The sequence below is a fragment of the Podarcis bocagei genome (assembly GCF_964188305.1).
Source record: "Podarcis bocagei genome assembly, chromosome: 4".
NCBI classification, from domain to species: Eukaryota; Metazoa; Chordata; class Lepidosauria; order Squamata; family Lacertidae; genus Podarcis; species Podarcis bocagei.
The window spans coordinates 53973399-53997213 of record NC_138128.1 but is presented as its reverse complement, the minus strand read 5'-3'; the positions used below and the strand labels follow the sequence as shown (position 1 = coordinate 53997213).

Sequence of the window (23815 nt, the reverse complement as noted above, 5' to 3'; positions counted from 1 at the left end):
ATGGAGCAGCCCACCATTTATTTTATCTAAAATCTGAAGGAAACGTTTTGAGTTCAGCTCTCTTTAATCTGTCCCGTAATATCTGAAGGGTTTGTGTGTATCTGCAGTACTTGATTTTGTGGGAGGTGGGTTTTCTTTTTTTAAATAAATGTGTTAATTTAATTACACTGATTGTTGGTGTAGCAGTGTGTGTGAGGGTGTTGTATAGTACCTTGTTGAGCATTTAAGTTCTAAATCTTTGACTTAATCTCCTAACCTTTAGACTTTGATTTTCTTCCTCAGCCTATAATTTGTACAGCCTGCCATCAGAAGAGGGAGGTAAATTAGACAGCATCTGCTATATTACAAATTATAATCATTAACATTACTTCCATTAGAAGCTAGCTCTTAAAATTCCTTCTTGGTGGAATAGTGCTACTCCAGTAAAGCCATGTATGGGGGAAAGGCATAGGCCACCTAAGCAGCTGAACTAATAGGTAGAGATTATTCAGATACACAGAAATAGCAATGGAATATTCCATTCTGGAATTTACTTCTTGAGGCTTAAAGCTTGGGGTTTTCAACATACGAACCTGCCCATTTGGTGGGGGCACTGGAGAGGGCCTCCCCAGTGGCTGCTCCCAAACTTTGGAGCTCTCTAGTGCGGCTCGATTGGCTCCCTCTTTGTTTTCCTTTCACTGGCAGGAAGTTTTATTCTGGCAGGCTGTTGGGAACTGACTGCTTTTGAGGAAAGGGCTTTAAATGGTGCTGCTTTTTGTTAAGTTGTGGGTGAACATATCAGACGACACAGCGATTCTTCAAACAGCTCTTGTTTATTCACAGGCCAGGACAGAACTGAACTGAAGGGTTCAGTCAGCCTGCTTATATAGAGCTTCAGTACAATGTAACTGTAACAATTTTCTAAAACTATCCAATCACTGAATGTCACTTTCGATCCCTTATTTGCATAACTATCTACAGTATCCCCTGCTGGCCCAGGGTGAGAACTTCAGTACATAACACCTTTAGTGCTTTTACTATCTGTAGTTTAATAGATTTAGTTGTTGTTGTTTTTACATTGTTTTAATTCCATTATAGCTTAGTTACTATTATCTTCTGTATTTTTTTTAGCCTTCTGTGATTGTTTTAATTTTTGTAAGCTGCCTTGAGTCCTGGTTCTGGGGGAAAGGTGGAGTGTAAATAAATAAAATAATGATAATACTTCTGAATCTTTTTTTTTAAGAGAGAGAGATTGAAAGATTACAGATTTAGGGTTGCCTTGCCTAGCTATCAGAAGGCTAATCCTAAAGGTATCTTCCATGTGCAGGAAAATATCAGACACTGGCTTTTGTAGCTTTGGATAGAGAAGGGCTGTACCGCAGTGGTAGAGAAGAAAATAACCTTATACTGCAAACAGCCCATTCAGATTTAAGTCTTCTGTGTGCACCTTCAGCAAAGAACTTTCCACATTTTCCCATTCCCCCAGTCCTGATATCCATTGCTATTCCACCACTTCCCATCTGCACTGCTGGGCAGAGTTTGAGTGCAGGTATCTGAGCTGTGTTTGTCTCCTCAGTCACCCCTTCACTCGGCTCTCCACTATATTTTTTCATGCTGGGCATTTCTATACCCGTGCACCTACACCTTTGAAAAAAATGAAAATACCAGCAGCCACCAAAATGTCTCCACAAAATGTCACCCTCCCCCCAAAATACCTTACAATACAATGTAAATGAAATAAAGTTTAGTTGCATAGGAATACTTACAACATACCAGATTATCAATCTATACTAGGATGTTATCACACTGTTCCTTCTGTAACCACAGTGGCAATGTTTTCAGATGTTAATAGTGAAAGTAACATTTTGAAGTCTGAACTGTACTAATAAGCCTCACCAGCTTTTCAAATCAAATGCCTCTTAATTGATACAATGCTGATCAAATCTTGGAACATGTTCCCTTTTAACGTTCAAATCAAAAACTTTGCTGTGAATAACACAATATTAAAGTGAAGAAAGACCAATCTGCCTGGTACATATTTTGAACATGTTTTGTTGCAAATAGCATTCTAACAGATAGGGCTGATTATATGGTAAAGAGCATAATTTATATATCACAAGCAGTGGGGGCTTTTGTCACTGACATAGCTAAGGAATTTGACACCTTTACAAGAGAACAATACATGTCAACCAAAATATATACCAATTAGACCTCAATGAGACACTGAAATGAATGATGCAGGAACATGTTGTATTTACAAATAATATATGGTTAACAGCCACTTGCATTTTCAAACAACAAATCTTTTTGTGTTATTTGGGGGGGGGGAATAAGCATTTGGAAATGGTCACAAAAATATCTCCATTAGCACTGAAAGCTGTGGAAATGGACAGTAATTTGATGTTCATTTAACTTTGCATTTTATGTGATAGCTTTCCAAAGTGTTTGTTTAAACACTACTCAACAAAGTGAATGCTGTTGCACTTCATTATTAAAAGAGGACATTTGGTAACCCATAGTTAACGGTGAATACATTGATGTTAGGAGCAATTGCACCAGAGGACTTAAATACGGGGCGGGAAGAGGAGGTTTTCTATGGAGGATCTGGAAATAGAGAGGAGAAGAGAACACACTTTCGACCCCACTCTGCTCCTAGTGCTACCCATGTCCAAGAAATGTTTGTAAAATTATACACTTTGCAAAAGTGGCTACACCAAAGGTGAGACTGATGCTTGAAATCCACATAATGTCACCAGGTGTGTTTTTCTTTTCCCCCCAGGTTCTCCTGTGTTAACAAGTTACAATATAACCCTATACAGTGGTACCTCGGGTTAAGAATTTAATTTGTTCTGGAGGTCCGTTCTTAACCTGAAACTATTCTTAACCTGAGGTACCACTTCAGCTAATGGGGCCTCCCGCTGCTGCCATACCCTGCCGCGCAATTTCTGTTCTCATCCTGAAGCAAAGTTCTTAACCCGAGGTACTATTTCTGGGTTAGCGGAGTCTGTAACCTGAAGCGTCTGTAACCCGAGGCACCACTGTACAGTACATGTCTACTCACAAATCTGCAGCACTTATTTCCAGACAAATCTGTGGGATTGCAGCCTTAATGAGAAGCACAAATTTAGCTTTTTCCATGAAAATGTTTTGGTGGGGAAAGAAAGATCACCTATCAAATTTCTTCTTACTACAAGGGTAAAATAAAGGCATAGGAGCCAAGTTCATGAAAACTAGCAGCACGAATAATGCTGGGTGTTTTCTAAATATGAAATCCATTTCACTATTACAGTATAGGCAAATGTAACGCTTGCTGAGTTTAAATGAATTAGCAAATGCAAAAGATGTTTCACCTTCCTTAGAAGGAGTAAAAATGTATTCTAAGTGCACGTAATCAATCTAATGTTTTTGCACTGCAGCAAATATGCATTTGAAATCACAGGGAAAGGAGCACAAAACATGGCTCTTAGGGTTTTCTCTTGAATTATATTTCCTTGGTGACTTCCTATTGTGATGTGATATATGAGAACTTTGGTTCCCAATCCGTCTTTCTCTAATAGAGTCAGCAATCTTTGTAGTCCAGAATGCGATGCAGATTTCCCAGAGGTGGAAATGTGGGCTTAAATATTTTCTAAGGCTTGTTCACCCATTTCACTAATTGCCTCTACTACACATGTACATATATGTTTGTGTGCATATGTGTGTACACTTGATTTGTACAGCTCAACTATTATTCCTACTGTACAGTGTGGTTTTTGTTTTCAAAGTGGATGTGCTCTACAAGAGCACCATTTAGCTACTGCCTATGTATCACATTGCACCCACTTTCTTTGTTGTTCTTTGGGAGCATGTACTCTTACGGCATAAAGGAAGTAATCTACGCAAAGTGAGACAGCCTGGAAGTGCCTGGGGAACTCCCATAGGCAAATCTATAATTTGGCAGATCAGGTGGATTAACCTATTAAACCAGATAACCACATGAACAAGAGCATTTGTCATAGCACTGGTATATTAATTGAACCAGAGTGTACTTGCCTGAAGCACCAAAACTCCTCTCTGATGTAACAGTGGAATCCTATGTATTATTGAGACATTCAGATGTACTGCTGAACTCAGTGGGAGCTATTCCCAGTTAAGTGTGTGTAGAATGGCAGCCTAAAATACATGCATTTGTAGCTTGCCTTGCTCTGCTTACAGGTGTGAATTAGCTACTTTTGCATTTTTTGACTGGTGTTATATTGTATATCTCAAAACCTTGTCTAAACCTATCATGAGTATTTTGTTCTCACCAGACCCATTTTATACATCTTTGTTTCTATAAAACAACAATTGTCTGTATCAAACTCTGTGGGGAAGATGATTTTCTAAATTAAGTGGCTTTCTCTCCAGTGTGAATAATCGACGCTTCTTGGGATATTAAAAGTCCATTTTCAAGGCATACACAGATAATTACATCCCGATCAAAGGAGCTCTTGCTAACACTTTATGCTTAGCTGAGATGTGTGTGTGAGAGAGAAAACAATGAACAGTTTAACAGAGTCTTTCATGGTGTGTGTTTTTTGCATATTCATAATTGAACCACTATATTCTGCAACTAGATTGTTAAACACAACGAAATAACTTCCTCACATACTCATGAACAGCTATTCTATAGCTCTATAGGTACATAATGATGACTGGCCTGGAAAGCTAAAAGTGACAAGAGCCTAGCATTGGATGAAAACAATCACAAAATTCCCATTAAAATTTTTTGAGGGGGACGTAGCCCTGGGGTTCTCTTCCTCTCAATCAATTTTTGGCTTTGTGGCTGAATATCACTCTTGGCTGTCTTAAAAGCTTTGCAGTCCAATCTAGTCCTTCCCCAATCCTTAGCTTGGGTGGAGAGAGAGTCCTGTATGTGAAGGGGAGATGTACAGCAAGAGACTGTTTTATGCCATTGATTTGGTGCCATCTGCAGCTTTGATTAACATACATTCTACTCTTTCATTCAAGCCATTTATAAAGTTATTGAGCAATGCAGTACCCAAGACCAAACCCCAAGGCATCCTCCTTGCTTCTTCTCTCCAGGATGACAAGTTGCTGTTGATGAACGCTCTTTAGGTACAGTCCATCAACCTGCTTGTCCATTTCCACTGCATTTCTTTCAATGGGATGTGTATTTGGATGCAAGTAGTTAAGCTTAACCGGTGCTTTTCTTCTGTGTGTACTCAAAGGTACGCAGTACCGGCACCTTGATTTTCTAGAAGAAAAGCACTGGTTAAAAGTGTGACAATTACTGTAACAACTTCATGGTGAGTACTGGAACCCTTTTTCCTTGAAGAAAAGCACTGAGCTTAACTATATTCTGTAGTATGCTGGATTAAAGGCCGGTAACCAGTGCATATACAATTTCTCAACCTGCAAAGGATGCTCTATTCATATTGATAGGGATAACACACATATATTTGCATTTTATGAAAAGGGATCTGTGCCATCCATTACAATTAATTTGGCACTTCATATATTCACAAGCGCATGAGGCTGGAATGTGCCTCCTCTAGGCAAACATTCCCCTGCAGTTTTGCTGCTGTGGACTATTGCAGCTTAGTATGCCTATGTTTGGGTCTTTTAAATGGAAAAGGCAACATTTTCTTTTTTATAAATTAGTCATCTCTTTCACATTCTAGTACAGAAAAATTATCACATAAAATAATACAAAAGCAGTTAACAGCCAAATGTCCTAGAAAGTGGACTGTGGATGATTATGACTTTTTATTAAGATTTGCATAAAAGCTTTTGCTATTTTTTCTTGTTATTCAGCACGGTGTAAGTGTTTGCAGAACATCTTCTCTCACTGTGTCACTACCACAGAAATTGTATCTGAGGATTAAAAAACACATATATATTCATTAGTTTAAAAGTGTTAATGTTTCATTTTTATTGCAAGTCCATTTTAGTAGAATGATTTAATTTTGCATCATACGCTCCTAGAAAATGTAATAAATACAGAGTGTGCATTTATTTAATTTTGTATCAGCATTTTTTATAATTGTGTTGATTTTATCTTCATCTATTGAATATCTCTAATGCTAGAATAATGCTGGTTATTTAAAGAACATTCTAAAAGGTTACTTAAAGAATCTTTGGGGGGGGGGGATTTAAGGCCCAGGCTTTTTGCAAAAGGAATATTATACATCACCACATTGTATCCCATTCCATGGCCTTCTTATGTCAATGGGACCAATACTAAAGTACTTATTTCCTGCAAGGAACTACCCATGTTCATTCATTCTTATACTTTGATCATATTTGCAACGTCCATGCAAACATCTTACAAAATTCCCAGCAGTGCACTAAGGCAGGTGTTAGGAACCATTAGCCCTCCAGAGGTTGCTGAACCATGACTCTCATCATCAATAGTCATTAGCTGCTGGGGCTGATGGGAACTGTAGTTCAACAACATCTGGAGAACCAAAAATTTCCCACATCTGCACTAAGGGAAGGTTTTAGGGGCACACTCAGCAGAAATAATTAGAAGGTTCCCAAACACAGTAGGGCTGCTTGATTGCACTTTAAACTAAGTGAAATTAGACACCTTACAATCTAACCAAGGGAGGCCCATAAGACCACAAAGTCCAGAGGGAAGGGCCATAAGGCAATTCACTTCAGCGGCTAACATTGCCTAACTGAATGAATAATGATAACTGAAAAACTTACATTTAAATGTCCATTCCTAAAGATACTTATCTGGGAGCAACCTTTGCTAAACTTAATGGAGCTTATTTCTGAGTAGACATGCAGGGGGTTGCTGTTCATATAATTTATTGCTATAAAATTAAATTAATTTTAAATAACACATTGGACACACAGGGGTTTCTGTGTAAGAATGTATAAATCTGCCCTGCACAACTATCAGTTTTAAATGCAACACCCTAACAATAGCTAAATCAAAACCACAAGAGTCAAATTATGTTCAACATACACACTCTTTCCAATACTATTTTTAAACATGTACGCAACCAATGCCAAGGCTAAGAGAGATGTGAGACTATGACTGGCCCAAGGTCATCCAGTGAGCTTCATGGCCGAGTGGGGATTTGAACCCTGGTTTCTCAGGTAGGTCCTAATCCGATGCTAAGCACTACACCACTGTTTGTGTAGCATGAATGGCTAGCCTGCGGCCTTTCAGACATTGCTGGACTCCAAATCCCATCATCCTTGACCATTTACCATGCGGGTCAGGATTGCTGGGAACTGTAGTCCAGCAACAATGGAAAGACCACAGGTTTAGTCACCCCTAAATTTGTCTTTAAAGTATTCAAAATATACTAAAAACAGGCTACTGATTAGTATCTTTCTCCTCAAAACTCTCCTGCAACAGTGTTGGGCCTCTGGTCTATTTTGAAGATAATTGTATATCTTTAATAGATATGTATGGGTTGGTGCTTTTTTGTATAAAACAGCAAATGAATACATACACTGTCCCATCTTCTCCATCCTGTACTGTAATCTTTGCTGCTCCCAGTTTGGGCAAAGTTGGATTTATGATATTGTTGTTCCACAGAAATTTAACCTTAGTAACTGATCCAACATTAAGTTGTACATCAATTAGGTGGGTATAAGTTTCATCAGGTTGGAGTTTCCCCCTTGGAGAAAAAAAATATGATACAAATACACAAATAGGTTCTTTTTTAAAAACACTTATACATACATATGTCCATCTTCTCCATCTTGCACCTGAATCTTTGAGGCTCCCAATTTGGGAAAGGTTGGGTTTATGATATCATTGTTCCAAAGGAATTTAACTTTAGTTACTGCTCCAATATTGACGTCTATGTCAGTGAAGTTGGTATGTATAGTGCCAGGTTTCAACATTCCCCTTGAAAAATAAAAACAGGTAAGTGATTTCCTTCATTATTGACTGATCATGCTGTGTCATGGTGAAGGCTAATTGACACAAGAGGATGTGTTGGCCATTGGTCCAGCCACTGTGGTTTCTAGGATGTTGTGTTCACAAGTGCATCATGTACTATTCAGTACCTAACATTGTAAGAGGTAACACACATAATCAGATTTGAACATCTCAATGGTGTTGTCACATCTGAAGATACCAACACATTGATCTGGCTTCTTTTCCATCAGCTCCTGAGAATTTCACTTGCAATGCAGAAAGGGTGAATTCAGACAACCACTAAGTGAGAAGAAGGAATGCAAGAGTTTACTGCAAGAGAGGCCTGCAGCTCTTGCCCACATGGTAACCCTAGGGTTCCCATCCTCCGTTGACTGTTTTGAAAAATTGGGATTACTCAAGTAGGATGATGAAGCTGGGTTTAGTGATTATGGACAACCACCTCTTAAGTTAGCACAGTAAGGTGAAAAATAGGGAACAAGGCACACAATCGAGTATGAGCAAAAGGTGCAAGGATTACTATTGCAATACGTACATAAGAAGAGAATTCAATTTTAAACTTTCCAAAAATATGGAGAAATGTAGTAAGATAACAAGTAGCCAGCAAGAATGGTGAGAACCAAAAATCATGTGACCAGCAACAATACCAAGACCCAGATGCATTTCAATCCACTAGTGGTCTTGCTCAGCAATTATCGTTGTTGTTGTAATATAAATTTATTTATTTATATGCCACCCTTCACCGGAAGATCACAGAGCAGTTTACCACAAAACACAAAAATTACCACAATAACAAACAAAAACAATACCTCACCCACCCCAGTTTAAAAGGCCATAGACTCTGAAATGCCTCATAAATTGGAAACTGCTTTATATAATGTCAGATAGTCCATTTGGGTCAGTATATACAAATCTCAATGTTGAATGTTACTTGAGGTGAATCATTTGACTGGTCTTTATAGATATCGTGAGCTGACCTGTAAAGTATACAAGTCTGACTAGACCTGACTTTGCCAGACTAAGGTAAAAACCCTAGTCTGATGAAAAATTATTGACAGGAAAGTATCTTATCCATAGATTTTTGTGTGGAGATCTATAGGTGAATATGTCTTGCTCTGAGGTGCATTCCAATGCCCCACATTGATTCTAGGCAAGTTTATTTCAAGAGGAGGCAACACTACCACATCTCCACATGGTTAGAATCACCACAGCCAACTAGCACCTTTAAAGTGTATAAATTATACAAGATGGGGAGAGGAGAAGGGGATCAGGGGGGCAGCCCCTCCCCTGACCTGCTTTTGAAGATTGGAATGGAACAGTAAACACAAAGGCTCTTTGAAAAAAACACAAAGATCCTAAAAACTATGACAGCTTTATCCATGTAGATCTCAAAAGGTCCCTCAACTCTATGCATCCATGGAAGACATGACATGGGCAGCATATATAGTTGGATAAGCATAGGCTCATTTAAGAAAGCCTACAGTCCTTCAGGTGATTTGGAGCAGATTATTATACAGTATTGCCTGGGGAGGTGCGAAACCTGCCAAAGGAATGCTATAATCCCAGTAGATAATGTATTGTCTAGACCACGATGGAGAAGAATGAGGGCCAAATGCATGAAAGGGATACAAAAAATGTGCACTATATCTATGTGGGTTTGTTTACTACTGTGTGCCAGAGTTTCTTTCCCCCTCCACCATGCTTATATTGCATGACAGACAGGTGATATTTGGCTTAGATTAAAATGATTTATTGTAGAAATCATTTAAAATGTCCCTGCTATTAAATCTACTTTTCAGCACTAAAACACGTTGCTGCTGGCTAAACTAAATAAATAGCAGGCTGGAAAGTGACATTTTTGAATAGCTATAATGTACCAGGGCTTTTAGCTCAGACAGTCACAGCAAACAAAAAGCGGAAGCTTAAAATCACATTTCGGAAAATACCAGAGGGGCATTTTCTCCCTCTTAACGCAGATGACATTTGAAAATAGAGTGACAAACGTGAAAAAGTGTGGGTGGTATGTGTTCTAAATAATTTATGAGACCAGGACAGTATTCGACAAACAAAATTCTACAGCATTGGAAACTTTGGAACTCCTGCCTATTGACATCAATTAGGCACCGTTGTTGTATTCCTTTCAGCACCTGAGAAACTAAAGAGAGGAACATAAAGAGAGAAACTACCACCTACATGGCAGTGGTTAACTGACATTATTGATCAGTTTATTGATCATTATTGATAGTGAGGCAAGTGCCTCAGGTGGCAGACACTGGAGGGCTGGCTGTTCCTCCTGAAACCCTGGGTCATTCTCCTCCGTTGGAAGACAGAACTGGGTCTGCCACATGGCTTCTTCCGAATCCATTAAACTAGGCCGCTGCCCTTGGATACTGTGGGGGATAGCTGTCCCATTGCCAGAGCTGAGGTAAATTTCAACTGCCACACCAGTTGGCTTATGGACATGGGGAGGGTTCTTGTCATTTGCATCAGGGGCAAAATGTATTGGGCTGGCCCTATCATTGATGATCTTTTTCAAGAAATTTGAGTTGCCAACTAACCAGCACTGGTTTGAGGCTAGGCCACGGAGGGCCATTGTCAGGGTTGGGTCACTGTTGGCTGTTGCCAAGCAACCAACTGTGGCAGGGAGCTGGGTCATTTATTCCGCCCTTTCCTCAGTCACCTGAGGAACTGTATTTAAGTTTTATACTGATTATAAATAATTCCAAGTCAGGCACTCACAGGGAAATGTGCAACTTTGCCCATGATGTTAAACTGGGGGCAGAAAAGTGTAAAAGAGGGCAGGGTTCCTGCAACTTTACAGCTGAACTGAAGAGGGAATTTCAGCAGGTGTAGCCTGCATGACTTCTACACAACTATTAAAAGAAGGTGCATAAGCCCCATGCTCTTATGGACCCACCCATCTTAAACAAAAACTGCAAATGTACTGTGAAAACCGCCACAACAGGGTGACTGGGCAGCAAAATGGCCAAAAAGAGTTACTGTAATTCAAACTGATGTGGATTAGGATAAGAAACACCCTGATTTGATATACAGTGGTACCTTGGGTTACATACGCTTCAGGTTACATATGCTTCAGGATGCAGAATCCGCTAACCCAGAAATAGTGCTTCAGTTTAAGAACTTTGCTTCAGGATGAGAACAGAAATCGTGCTCCGGCGACGTGGCACCAGCAGGAGGCCCCATTAGCTAAAGTGGTGCTTCAGGTTAAGAACAGTTTCAGGTTAAGTACGGACCTCCGTAACGAATTAAGTACTTAACCCGAGGTACCACTGTATATGATCCCTAAAGTGTCAGTAATTAGTAAATTTTGTAACCTTTAGTGTGCAATCAGAATTCCTGGCACAAAGGTTGGAGGGCTGGTTTAGGCTTATCAGCTACTATACCTTGACTGAGTTAGGATCCAGTGGATCCTTGGCTAACCCAGCTCTGTCCCTTTCTGCCCCCACAAATGTCTTCTTTCAGGGGCTTTTGCTTGCATCTGCCTGCCCACATTTTGGCAGGTATAATAGGGCTTTTCATACTGGAAGGGTACACCTCACTCTGGTAGAGCCTGGCAGAGCTGAGTAGAGCTGAGCAGAGCACACTTGAGAAGCAAACTGGGTTTTTGCTGCTCTGTTGTTTGTGTTTATTTTTTCATTTGTATCTGTATTTTTTGTTAACTACCTTAGAGGTTTATTGCAGAAAGGTGGGTCATAAATTCAATAAACAAGTAGGCTAACCAAACAGAAAAGAGCTCTTGAGGTTAATGTAGAAAACTCCAGTTGCTAGAAAATTGTTAGAAGATGAAATAGAATGTATTGTAATGCAATATGAATCTGTTGTTTAGCTTTATTTGCATTTCTGTTCACCCCATATGAAAAGAAAAAAAATATCAAATCATCTTACAAGTAGAAAAAGAGAAACAGAAAAGCAAATGTCAAGTAGGAACACATATTTTAAAATCTAATTTTCTACCCACCGTACTTACTTGAAAATCTGATATTGCTTTGTGTTCCCTCCACTTCCATATAGGGCAATATTTATGTATCCACGGACACTGCTTCTTCCAGACAGAGTGACTGATATTTTGTACCTCCAACCTGAACAACACAAATAGCAAGATTTTGATTTTCATCAGGCAAGTTCCTATGATTCTTGACATTTAATTCTTCTTCGTCTTAATTTTGTGTGTTGATGTCAGATATTTCTTTTATGTGAAGGATTCAGACCAGAGGAACTTTAGCCATCGTTTGCAAAACCAAATGTATTATGCAATATCCTCTTTCACTTCAAGTTGTGGAATTAATTTAATACTTCTCTAGGCAAAGAGTATGGCTCCAGGCTATAGTTCCTGGCTAGGGCAACTGCTTTGCATGCGGAAGGTCCCAGTTTCAATCCCTGGAATCTCAGCTGGGAACAGCTGGAAAAAACTCTTGACTGAATCCCTGGAGAGCTGCTGACTGTGTAGACAATACTGAGCTAGATAGACCACTGTGAATCAGAAAACAGGTGCTCTGAATTATGGCACATTTGGTGTACATCTGTTTCTGATCTCTGTGCACAAAAGCTTGCTTTGTGTGTGGCTCTTGCTTGCTGAAACACTACACCTGTCTAGGCACAATTTAGCAGCATCTGAAGTGTTGTCTTGGCTTTTGGGAAAGATGCTGCCTATTATCTAGGATATTTTTTGCTCCACATACAAGATGGAAATCCAGACCAATAGAGCAAACTGTAATCTTTGTAACAAACTATTGTTTCATACAGTTCTCTGAGCTGCCAATATAGGATGAAGGTCAGCCTTCAGAGTTTACTCCAAAAGTGAACTTACGGGCAAAATCCTTGGCATCTCCAGTGTTCAGATAAAGCTTTGTAAATGAAGAGGTGAATCTGCCTTTAGATTCAATTGCATAGTGACCCATTTTAGGGCATCCACCATTTGGACATGGGAAGCAGCCATCCTAGTGAAAACAGGAAAACTCATTTTATTCATATTGCAACAATTATTTTTCTCACTTGTTGCACTGTTGGGAAGCCATACCTAATAATTCTTCAACACCTCTTTCATTGTCCTGCCCTGGACAATTGACTTCTTGTTGTGGCTCAAAGATCAACTTGGAGGTCACGTGCCGGGGTACTGCCAGGTACTTTAAGGGCCCAAGACACAGACCCATGACACAAATTTGCATATGCTACTTTTTATGTACAGATTCCCTTTGGCAAATTAAGCTCTCCACTATGGAGTGTGCCAAGTTGTCCTGTAGGCAAAGTGGTGCTTTTTAAAAGGTATTGCAAAGGCAGGACACCCAGGGCTGGTGCAAAAGTCCTCCTGGCCCACTCACTAATGCCATGCCTGACCCATGCCATATTCTCAAGACATTTCAGAAGCAAATTAGTACAATGGTGCCTCGCAAGACGAAATTAATTCATTCTGCAAGTTTTGTCGTCTTGCAATTTTTTTCATCTTGCGAAGCACGGTGTCGGGAAAGTTTTGGAAAAGCTCCAAAAATCACCAAAGTCTTTAAAAACCTCAAAAAAGGCTACCACACCGCGTTCTATGAGTTGCTCCTTGAAGTCAAGTCGCAACTGTATTAACGGTGTTAAGAAAAAGGAAACAAACTTGCAAGACGTTTCCGTCTTGCGAAGCAAGCCCATAGGGAAAATCGTCTTGCGAAGCAGCTCAAAAAACAAAAAACCCTTTCGTCTAGCAAGTTTTTTGTCTTGCGAGGCATTCGTCTTGCAAGGTACCACTGTACATAGAAGAGAATTAAGGCAGCCTGCTGTCCTTAAACCTATTATAAATGTCAAAACGCAATATCATTATAGAGCCTTTGTTAACTAAGCCTTGATTCTACAATTCACCTAATCTGCAAGCATTAATTGTGTGTGTCCCTTGAAGTTGTTCTCAGTCGTCTGCATTATAAGAATGTTTGCATGGTTGATAACCCTTTAAGTTTAAGATGACAGAAGTTACATTGTACATGTCTTTCCCTTTGCCGTGGGAAAATAGCACCCTAGAGTTTATTTTAGGACTTTTACATTTGAAGAAGTTGACAGTTCCTGTTCAGAAAACAATGACAATAGTAATATGAATCTAGATTCAGGTAGGTAGCCATGTTGGTCTGATGCAGTCGAAATAAATAAAAATTAAAAATTGTCCAGTAGCACCTTGGAGACCAACTAGGTAGTTCTGGGTATAAGCTTTTGTGTGCATGCACGTTGAAGAAGTGTGCATGCACACAAAAGCTTATACCCAAAACTACTACTATTTATTTCAATAGTAATATGACGTTAATGTTAATCAGTCTTCAATTCTCACTGTGACTGCCTTGCATCATTCTGCTACTAGTCCAGTAACCTATTCCCAAGATTCCAATTATTCTTTTATGGACCTTGACCTGTTGTACTGGTACAACTGCCTCAGAGTGAGTTGGTTCCCATGGCTTGGCATTACATGGTTGAGTCTTCACTTCATGTGCTTCTTCCTCCTCTCATTCATTGTGCTTAATTGGTTACTTTCTGGTTTGTGACAAACTACAACTTACAGTTGCATCCCAGCTGGCAAACTATGGTTCGCACTTGCCCTCCAAACCAGGAATGGAACTCATGATTTGCAACTGGTTTGCAGTCCCAGCATGGAGGGTAGTTGAAAACCAGTTTTCTTATTTGGATATACCGGTAATTGCAAACAATGATTTGAAGCAAATTAAATGGCATATGAGAGGGAAGAAGGAGGATGAGGAAGACCACGTGAGCACAGGCCTTGTTCCCGTTCTCCTAAGGCATGGTTTGGCATTACAAATGACCAATCTTCACACATAACCTAGTGTCAAGGGATCTTAGCAAACTGGAAAACTGCATTCTACTGCATGTGCATGATGAAGCAATAACATGAGGTGTTGCTCCTGAGATACACAAATAACATACCGTTTCAAATAAGTTGTATGCTGCACAGGGGTAACCCAAAAATCCATCTGGGAAGACAATGCTATCTGAATAATACTTGTAGCTTCGCAAGTGGTTACAGGCCACAAAGTCACGGGTTCCTGTGCAAAAGAAACTGCTGTTATGTGCTATAGTTTATTTTTTGATTCTTCTTTGTATCATGTGCTTTGACCAAGGCTATATGCACAGCTTCTGCTTTTATCCCCCTTTCTGGATTTAACTAAATTCTCTCTAACTGTTCACAACCACATTTCAAGCAATGGTAGATTCCAAAATACCCCCTTGTAAGATTAAGAATACATCAGCATTGGTGGGATAAGGGAAACAAAAGATTGGTTACACTGGGTTACTTTAGCTCATGTTTGTTTTGCTGCGAAACAGCAACAGTTAGTTGCCTCTAAGGTTTGTTCTCAGCTTGTTGCTTGTGGTTCGTTTGGGGAAGATAAACCATGAGCCTAAGTTCAGACATAATACTAAGACCAACCATGGCTTAGGTTCCAGTAGCATGAAAACTACTGCAAAGCATCCATAGTTTTCAAAAACTGCACTAGCACACTTCTTCATTCATACTTAGCCATGGTTTGGCTTAGCATTATGTTTAAATCTTAAATCTGAGATTTGACTTCTAGTAGTATCCCAGGTTTCATATCCTGTATGTAAATAGTCAATACCTGTTGCTAATATAATCCTTGATTCTTGATTCTTTCTTAACTTTGATATTCAGTGTTTGTAACAAAATTGGTATTGAACAGTTCTTCAGTCTTTGACACTCATAGGAAAAGCCACTGGAAAGTATTCTAACCCTGCAATTGGTCCCTGTATCTTTCTGAGTAGCCTGTGCTTCATTAATAGTGCACAAACAGCATTGGGTACTATGACCAAAATTAATGTTGAGGGGTGAAATCTCATTCTTAACATTCAAAATTCCCCTTGAGTGATGTGTGAAATCGGAAGCATGGAAAACTTATCTGCTTCATCCCTAGCTCATTGTATCTGTTAGGAGAATCCCTTGTTCCTTTTCAATTCCATTTTGAATAGAAAAAGACGTGATAGAATCTGATTATTTTCACTGCCAAAAGCAATAATCACAAATGCAGCAACATACCCAAATATCAAGGTCATTCCTCATATGCTAACACCATTGTCTAGCACTACTGCCAAGAAACTAAGTAACAGAGATTAATTATGTTCTGTCCTCAATCTTCAAATCATTGGAATAGTTTAAGCTGTATTTATTTCTATCATAGGCAGCTTTTCTCAACTGAATTAATTCCTGTTTGTTTCTATTCTGTATGCTAATTAGGGAAAATATTGGATGCAACAGAACTATAATTAAGTAGGTGTCTTTTTTATATCTGCCATCATACTGACAGATTTTATGCCTGTTGAATCAGTGTAATGGAACAAGTTTTTCATAAATGAATCAGATAGGAGGTTTGGGGACATATAAGGATGACAAGGTTTGGGATATTTTACTAAGGAAGATTCATTAACACTTGCTATGCTTCTATAATGCAATCTTGATTTGTGGGATTGACAAGAAAACACACTGTTTTTATTGCTGTGTGTCATGATTTCTAGCCCTGGACTATATTTCATTTTTTTAAATTATCAAAGATTGAAAATTAATAGTAAATTCAAAAAATTCAGAAATAATCACACATGTACTTATATACATATTTGCTAATTATCAAAATAAGTACATAACACAAAACATGTACACAAATTATCTTCCTATCTACTATATATTTTGGAAAGTTGCTTATCTCTTCAGTATGGGTTGTATCCAATGCTAGTCAGAATTGATCAACTGAGATTAATAGACATGACTAATGTGGGTTCATTCATTTTAATAGGTCTGCTCTGAGTAAAAATCAGGCTGTGTATACATTACCATTAATTCTGGCGTCAGTGCACTCCCATACAACATGTTTCCTGCATCAAGAGTACATTGAAAAGTCTCCTTTCCTCTCCTTCTGCCCACCCACCAAATCTGCTCCAAAGGGTCCCCTTAAACCTCAGGATCAGATTTCTAGGGGGCACAGTGGGCTGAGGGTTCCACCACACAAGTCAAAGTCTGATGCATGAGCATAACAGCAGTGTTGGAAACAACCCATTCATCTATACAGATTTAAGCGTTCTAAAGTCCTATTAATTTCCGCAGAAGAGATTTGAGTATGTATTTTATTCTCTCATGGAAGTCAGTGGGATTTAAAAGGCTAAATGAATCTACTTTTGGAATTATTTTGGTGGTATAACATAAAAAAATAAAGAAGGTATTGAACAGTAACCTCCAGCAGACATTCTTTGGTGCCAAACCTTCTGTAGCACCAGTGCTCTGGAGCTTAGTCAGCCAATCAGATAGAGGGCACCCCTATAGCCTACAGTGCTGATCTTAGTGCTCTCAGCTGACCCTACAGCAGTGGTGTCCAAACTTTTTTTTGAAGAGGGCCAGATTTGATGAAATGAGGGCCATGGGGGCTGACCAAAGGGCCGACCAAAGTTGGTTGTTGACCTTTTTTTAGGATTGAAGTTGTTGAGGTTTTTTTAGGATTTTGTGCCAGGAAACTGCCACAGGGGCTGGATTAAACCAACCGACAGGCCAGATTAGGCCCCCCAAACAGACTTTGGACATGCCTGCCCTACAGCCTAAAGCTGGTCAACTCACCATGCAAAGCAATCATAAGATCATAAGAAGAGCCCTGTAGGATTAGGCCAAAGGCAGCATCCTATTCTCATGGAGGCCAACCTGCAAGCAGCACCTGGATTCAATAGTGCTCTCCCCACTTGTAATTCCCAGCAATTGGTATTCCTCTGACCGTGGAGACATCCAAGTAGGTGACCATCACTGACTCTTGCAGTTGCAATCAAGAGGAAACAGACATTATAAAGCTCTTCCTTATAGGCTGGTCTAGCAGTCAGCAACTGATTGAAGTAACTGTGCAATCCCTCCCCCATCTCTATCTTTAATCCAGCCTTTGGACTCCAGTCTATTCATGACCACACATCCTACCTCTGTCCCTGTTTCCCTGATTTGATACATACCTTCCCAGATTCCATCAATGTCAACTATTTGTGAAATAGGATTCTTCTTACATCCCGGCATATATTCTCCTCCATTTGGATAAAAATCAAGGTGTCCTATAGCTTGACTTATACCAAACCCTGGAAAGTTCATAGCAGATAAGTATATGTTAAATCTGAAAGATTGCATGCATATTATTGCACATGTTGTATACTGCAGTCAACTTACCCAAGTATGGAATGGTTGGGGCTGAATCAGTATGAATAATGTCAACAAAATCAGCGTGACTTTTATCCAGTCTGACCTCAGTTGGCGTGCCTTGAAAATAAGGTTGAGCAGGATCCAGTCCTATAAACATTTAAATGTTTGTTTTAAGAGATGAAAATTTACGGAATATGTTGAACCACAGTTAACTGAAGTAACAACTAACAACATATTATTGGAAATGGGAGCGGAGCTGGGAAAATTCTGATTCCCATCAGAACAACTTTGCATTCAATTATTTGCCAGGAAATCCCCTCAGACAAATTATCTGAACCTGTGCAGGATTGTAAAACATCTGTAACTGCACTGATCCTGAAATATGCCTATTCTTGTATCTCCAAGGCAGTGTTATATTGCTGGGCTTTCAAATGCCATTCTACAGTAGACTAGGCTACACCCAACAGCAACACATGCCAAAGTACATTCACACTTTCCCATTCATTAAACATTTTCCTCCCAATATACTATATTAAGCTACTATAATTACATAAGTACAACATGGCAGATAAGATTCAAAGTCCATATTGATTGTCTTGATACCAATTTGCATTGCACCAACTTACCAGTTATTCTTCCAATTCCTGGTACTCTTCTTCCCATCTCACCACCTGCATGTGCCCCAAGGCTGTGGCCAATGAAATGAACCATGGATGGGGAGTATCCATACTTTGACTAAAAAAAGAGCAATTGTAAAGAAAACAGCATACACACTGGTAGATGTGTGTTACGGTTCATTCAGTTTGTAACTCAATCTACACAAACCTTTATCCTTACAAGCTGAATTCAGCTTGGAGCCACTCCATGTGTGAGAGAGAAAGGGGGGGGGGGGAGAGACTGACTTTACGGGTAGCTTAAAGGTGCTGAAGGACATTGCAAAACTACAGAGTTGAAGAAAGACATAGCATATTTTTGGATTTCATATCTTTTAAATAAGATGCCAGCTAGGTTAGATCAACTTTTCTCCATATGGTGCCCTCCAGCTGTTTTTGATCACAACTCTCATCAATCCTAGCCAGTACATTGACTGGGGATGATAGGAGTTGTAGTCCAAAACAGCAGGACACCACAACATTGGTGATGGCAGCATCAGCTCTTAACTGGTGCTTGTTACTTAGCACAAATAATATATATTGAGATGGTCTGTAGCTCAGTGGATATAATACCTTTTGGATTTTGACACAGGAGTTCTGAATTTTGTTCTTAGCTGTGGACTTCTGCTTGGTGGCATTGGGAAAGTCACTATGGTTATTTTGTTTCATTTCTAAACCATTTGTATGTTATCTATGTATTTATTTTATATTAAGGGTTCTATTTTTGTCTGACTGCTTTGCATATTGCTGCATTAAATTTGAATCAAGTGCATAATTAATATATGGCTTTGCAAATCTTGCCCTGGTGCTTGCGGTAGTCAAGAATGCATATTTAAAACTGAAAACTAGGATTATACTTCCTTGCTAAAATTTCAATATTGGCTTAGCTATAAGTGACAACCTTTTCCTCTCCCTAACAAAACATCTTCCCGGAATATGTTAACTGAATTTTGACACTAAACTCACTCTGTCCACCAGAAGATATAATAAATTGTTTCTTGTATAAAATAATGCTTGGAAAAGTATTTGGGTGGGGTTTTTTGCCCAGGTTTTATCAAATGATTTAATCTTTCTGGTCACGGATGCCTTCCAGTAACTGTAGGATTCATAACTATGGCATAGTGAATGGAACTGCTCTTACCTGAAGGACATTTACAAAGAAGGCCACTTCAGCTCCCACCACACGGATATTGTTCGATGCTTGGGTGTATGGACACCTGGAACCACTACTCCAGTCTATGCAGATGCAGTTCACATCTTCCACTTGAAACATCCTCTGATGCAAACAGAGTAAAAACAAACTTGAGGGACAGCGTCCTGGCTCCACAAATCCCGAATGTTCTCTTTGTGCTAAAGCACCACTTATCCTATTATTCACAGAATTGTGCTACTGTAGCCACCTTGGCTGGCAGCTGCCTTAGGCCATTTTACCTTTGTCATGTTTCATCGTTCATTTCCTTGTGTTATCTATTTTCACTATACTAGCAAAGTTTGGAGGCAAGTGCTACTCCTAAGTAGCCACAGTGGCACCACACACACACACACACACACACACACACACGGGAGAGGTATTAGCATACTTGTAGAAACCCCAAGGTTTCCAGCAATACAAAAAAGATGCAACATACAACCCTGATTTTCAAACCCTCCGAGTCCAATGATCACTGAATGATGAGTGTTGAGGAGGTGGAAACTGGAGAAGGGAGGGGAAATGGAATGGAGTATCCTAAAAAATGGCAGGGTTGGCTGGCTGGAACCCTGAACAAGAGCACTCCACCCTGCAGCATTTCTAGGCCCCACATGGCCTAACTGTTTTGCAAGTGAGTCAATTAAGAGGAAAATCACTTCATATTTTAAGTATCAGAGCCTCAGAAGCATTTGAGTGTGACACATCTGGCTTCATTTTAGGGTACTGGATGACATGATCTTTAAGTCCCTCCAAGAAAATACTTTAGTTAATCCTGACAAATGAAAATCTGAACTCACAATTAAGTGCAAGTTCATAATTCTTATGGTTGTTGTTGTTGTTGTTGCATGTTCCCTATGGCAAATTGGTAACAGGCAAAGAGCTATGATAATTGTGAGGGCTATATGTCTGGATATGAATGTATTTCAGAGCTATTTCATGAACATAACACTGTACTGTACCTTGCACATGTCTGACAGCCAGTTTTCTTCACCTTGATCTACAAATCCATGGGTAATGAAGCGAGTTATCTTGCTGGCATTAAAGTTTGAATAATCAATCGTTTCTGGATTAATTGCAGTGATTTCCTGTGAAAGGTATGAAAGAATATAAACTTTAACTGCTTCTCCCAACCCACCTAAAACTGAGTGAAAGTACCAAACACCATCCATAATGATTGAGATGTGTTTTAATTCACCCACACTGTCTGTGAATTTCTATATGTTTCACAGAGGTGTTTCTCTGAGGCCACCTCCAGATGACCTGCTTTTTGAGCACTCATCCTGATTTGTTTGCAGTGAGATTAGATGGTGTTGGCCATTTAACAGGCATTCATTAAGATCTGAATGTAGGGATGTTAGACAACATTGTTCAACACTTTCCAGTTCATTTTTCTGCCACTTTCCTTATTTCAAAAAAATCTGATACTTTGGGAGAAGTGGGTCTGCAGGGCAAGACCTCTCAGTCAACTATAATTGTGCCACCTGAATTTGCCCATATGTGATTGAATCCTACCTGAAAATAGCAAGCCTGGAAGTGCCCTTAGAGTATTATCCCCTTTTATTCTGTGTATGGGGAAATCTTGCAATTTTACATGGTTGTAGGCCTTACTTGGAAGTTATTAGGGTTCTGCTTTGTGTAGAGAAGGAAGCGAGTGTTTATTCTTGTTGGGGACCAAGGTAACTTTGCGATTGGTCGTTGTACAGTTCCAGCCCATGGTATATCATCTGAAAAGCAGCCCAGCCGGTCATAGCAGACTTCTTTTCCTGTTATATGGGGAGCAAATAACCAAAGCGTGAGTGACCAAAGTACTAAAAGAATTCACAGTCTGTCCTTTTTTTATGTTCAGGCAAGCTCATGTGAAATAAGGCAGTTCTTTAAGACTGCTTCCAGCAATTGTCTCATGTTCAGAATAGTGGCACAATATAATGCAGAAGGACTTGTACGTGTTAACGGAGCAATTGGTTTGTGAATAAAATGTGTAGATAGGTTCATCTTTCCATTTTGGTTTCTTTCTGTTTTCATTTTTTCAATCTTAAATTTCAATCTTTAAAATTAAAATTCATCAGCATTTAGCATAAATTTCTCCAAAAATACACACTTTTATGTAATTTGGCCAATGCAAACATTTTTGTAAAGCCGTTTTCCTTAATATACTGCACTTTGATGTGTTAATTTCAATAACAAATGCCTTTTATACTTTACCCTAGTATATGCATTTTTGTACACATCACTTACCTGAGCAACTGCATTTAAGATATTTTATGGTAAGATAAGGTTAAATAAATTAAGGTAATTTGAATAACAGAATATGGGGAAAGATGGGAAGGATCTGTCGAGTTAATTAATAGGTTAAATTGTTAAGATAAATTATTTAATAAAAATTGAGAAAGATGGAAAGAATTTGCTGAAATAACTAACTAAACTAGAATACAAAAAGGGAGGTGTGAGGAGGTCAACGAAACAAGCAAATGGAAGTTATATGGGATTTGTGCCTTTCCCCCCCTTCTTTTATTTTTTATTGTATTGTTGTATTGGTTTTTATGTTTTGCGTTTTTTCTTCTTTTTATGTATTGTAGTGTTGCTTTTAATTTTTTATTTTTTTCTGTAATTCTGAAATTATTAATAAATATTACTTTTTTTAAAAAAAGATATGGCGGAGATGGGGGGCCACTAGGGGGCGCATTGGAAGATGGCCGACAATACCATCTCTCTGACGCACACAGGGTAATTAAGAGGCTGTTATGGGAGTAGGCAGCCTCCCTTGTTGCCCCAAGGAAATGGGGAACACTGCCCTTGCCTGCTGTGCCCATAAATCACCCCCTAATTCGAAAGAAGAGGGTGAGGGCCCTAGGCAGAATGCCCCCGTGTGGACCTCGGCTCTCCTGGACGCTGTCTCTGATCGCGCACTAGTTGCAGCAATTTGGAATAATTAATTACAAAAGAAGCAAATGCACATATTTCAAGTGAAGAAGGGGAGTGAAGTCTGCTAATTTAAGTGACCTCTGCGAAAGAAGACGACGGGTTGGAGAAACAGGAATATTTTACGATGAAGATACACCAAAGGCTGGGTATGCTGACAATGGGGCTGAATGGGGGGGGGGGGACCTTTTTTACTTTCCTTCTATGTGATTTACAAGAACCCCTCCTCATTAGAATCGTCGGTTGAACTGACCCAAGCAGGATGATTAAGGTCTGTGTGGAGATAAACTTTAACCAAAAGTATGCTTTATGGAGACCGAGAAGCAATAAGAGCTTTTGGGAATGGCGCAGCAATTAATTCGGAGTCGCCATCTTGCCAAAGGATTTATAGCCAGGAGGAGGAACGGACTTGTTTTCAGACTGCATTCCTAGTGAATCTCCTCAGAGGTTTTGAGAAAGGAGGCAGATTGGTGAAGATTAATGACGCTAAGACTCTTTTGATGTATGGAAGTGATGTTATATGGAAAACGTCTGGATATGGCTACTGGATAAAAAAAAAAAATATCCACGCAGGATTACAAACTGTTCTAACCAGCTTGCGGAGACTATCAGAGGTCACAAAGAGAAAGTAAAAATATATGAAAATAACAACAAGAGATGTGGAAAAATAATAAGAAAGGACTGGATAGTACTGTGAACATCATAAGGTTAGATTTGTGGACATTAAAACAGCAGTAAGAAGCAAGAAGTTGATTGGATCCCTTCGGAACTTGAAATATGGGTACCCCCAACAAAAATTTAAAATCCGGCTGTGTAATTTGGAATTTATGTAATTTGGTTTGATTTGATGTGATTGGTCGGTTAATAAAAAATTATTCTAAAAAAAATATGATATGGCGGAGATGGAAAAATACTGCCTTTGCAGTAGCTGCAACCTGCGCCTCCATGGAGAGGGAGGCGTCGAAGGTTTCACCCAAACTCTTGACAGAAGGCACTGGCACAAGTTGAGCCCCCACAAGAGA

The 23815-nt window shown here is 39.4% G+C and overlaps 2 protein-coding genes across 2 annotated transcripts in view; one reads left to right on the top strand and one right to left on the bottom strand.

The window, feature by feature from the left end:
* Positions 1–5679: 5679 nt before the first annotated feature.
* Positions 5680–21370, bottom strand: LOC308586143 (inactive pancreatic lipase-related protein 1-like). The gene is made up of 11 exons (XM_081192420.1): positions 20834–21370; positions 19827–19961; positions 18659–18767; positions 18060–18179; positions 17852–17971; positions 14792–14907; positions 12693–12822; positions 11853–11997; positions 10604–10705; positions 7434–7601; positions 5680–5835 (listed from the first exon to the last, which is right to left on the bottom strand). The coding sequence occupies exons 1-11, from the start codon at positions 21041–21043 to the stop codon at positions 5772–5774; spliced, it is 1419 nt and encodes a 472-aa protein (XP_081048546.1). The 5' UTR covers positions 21044–21370; the 3' UTR covers positions 5680–5771.
* The window catches only part of LOC308586439 (uncharacterized protein), a 123404-nt gene continuing 111483 nt past the window's right edge, over positions 11895–23815 (top strand). The window contains exon 1 of the mRNA XM_081193114.1: positions 11895–12002. The gene's annotated coding sequence lies outside the window, so the exon portion shown is untranslated. The remainder of the gene's footprint in view (positions 12003–23815) is intronic.

Excerpts from the sequence above, each read along its gene's own strand:
- LOC308586143 (XM_081192420.1), bottom strand. The coding sequence starts at position 21,043 with ATGGATGGTGTTTGGTACTTTCACTCAGTTTTAGGTGGGTTGGGAGAA. Across the intron at positions 19,962-20,833 it reads GGCTGTCAGACATGTGCAAG|AGGATGTTTCAAGTGGAAGA; the intron begins GTACAGTACAGT and ends TGTTTGCATCAG. Across the intron at positions 5,836-7,433 it reads GATGGAGAAGATGGGACAGT|ATACAATTTCTGTGGTAGTG; the intron begins GTATGTATTCAT and ends TTTAATCCTCAG.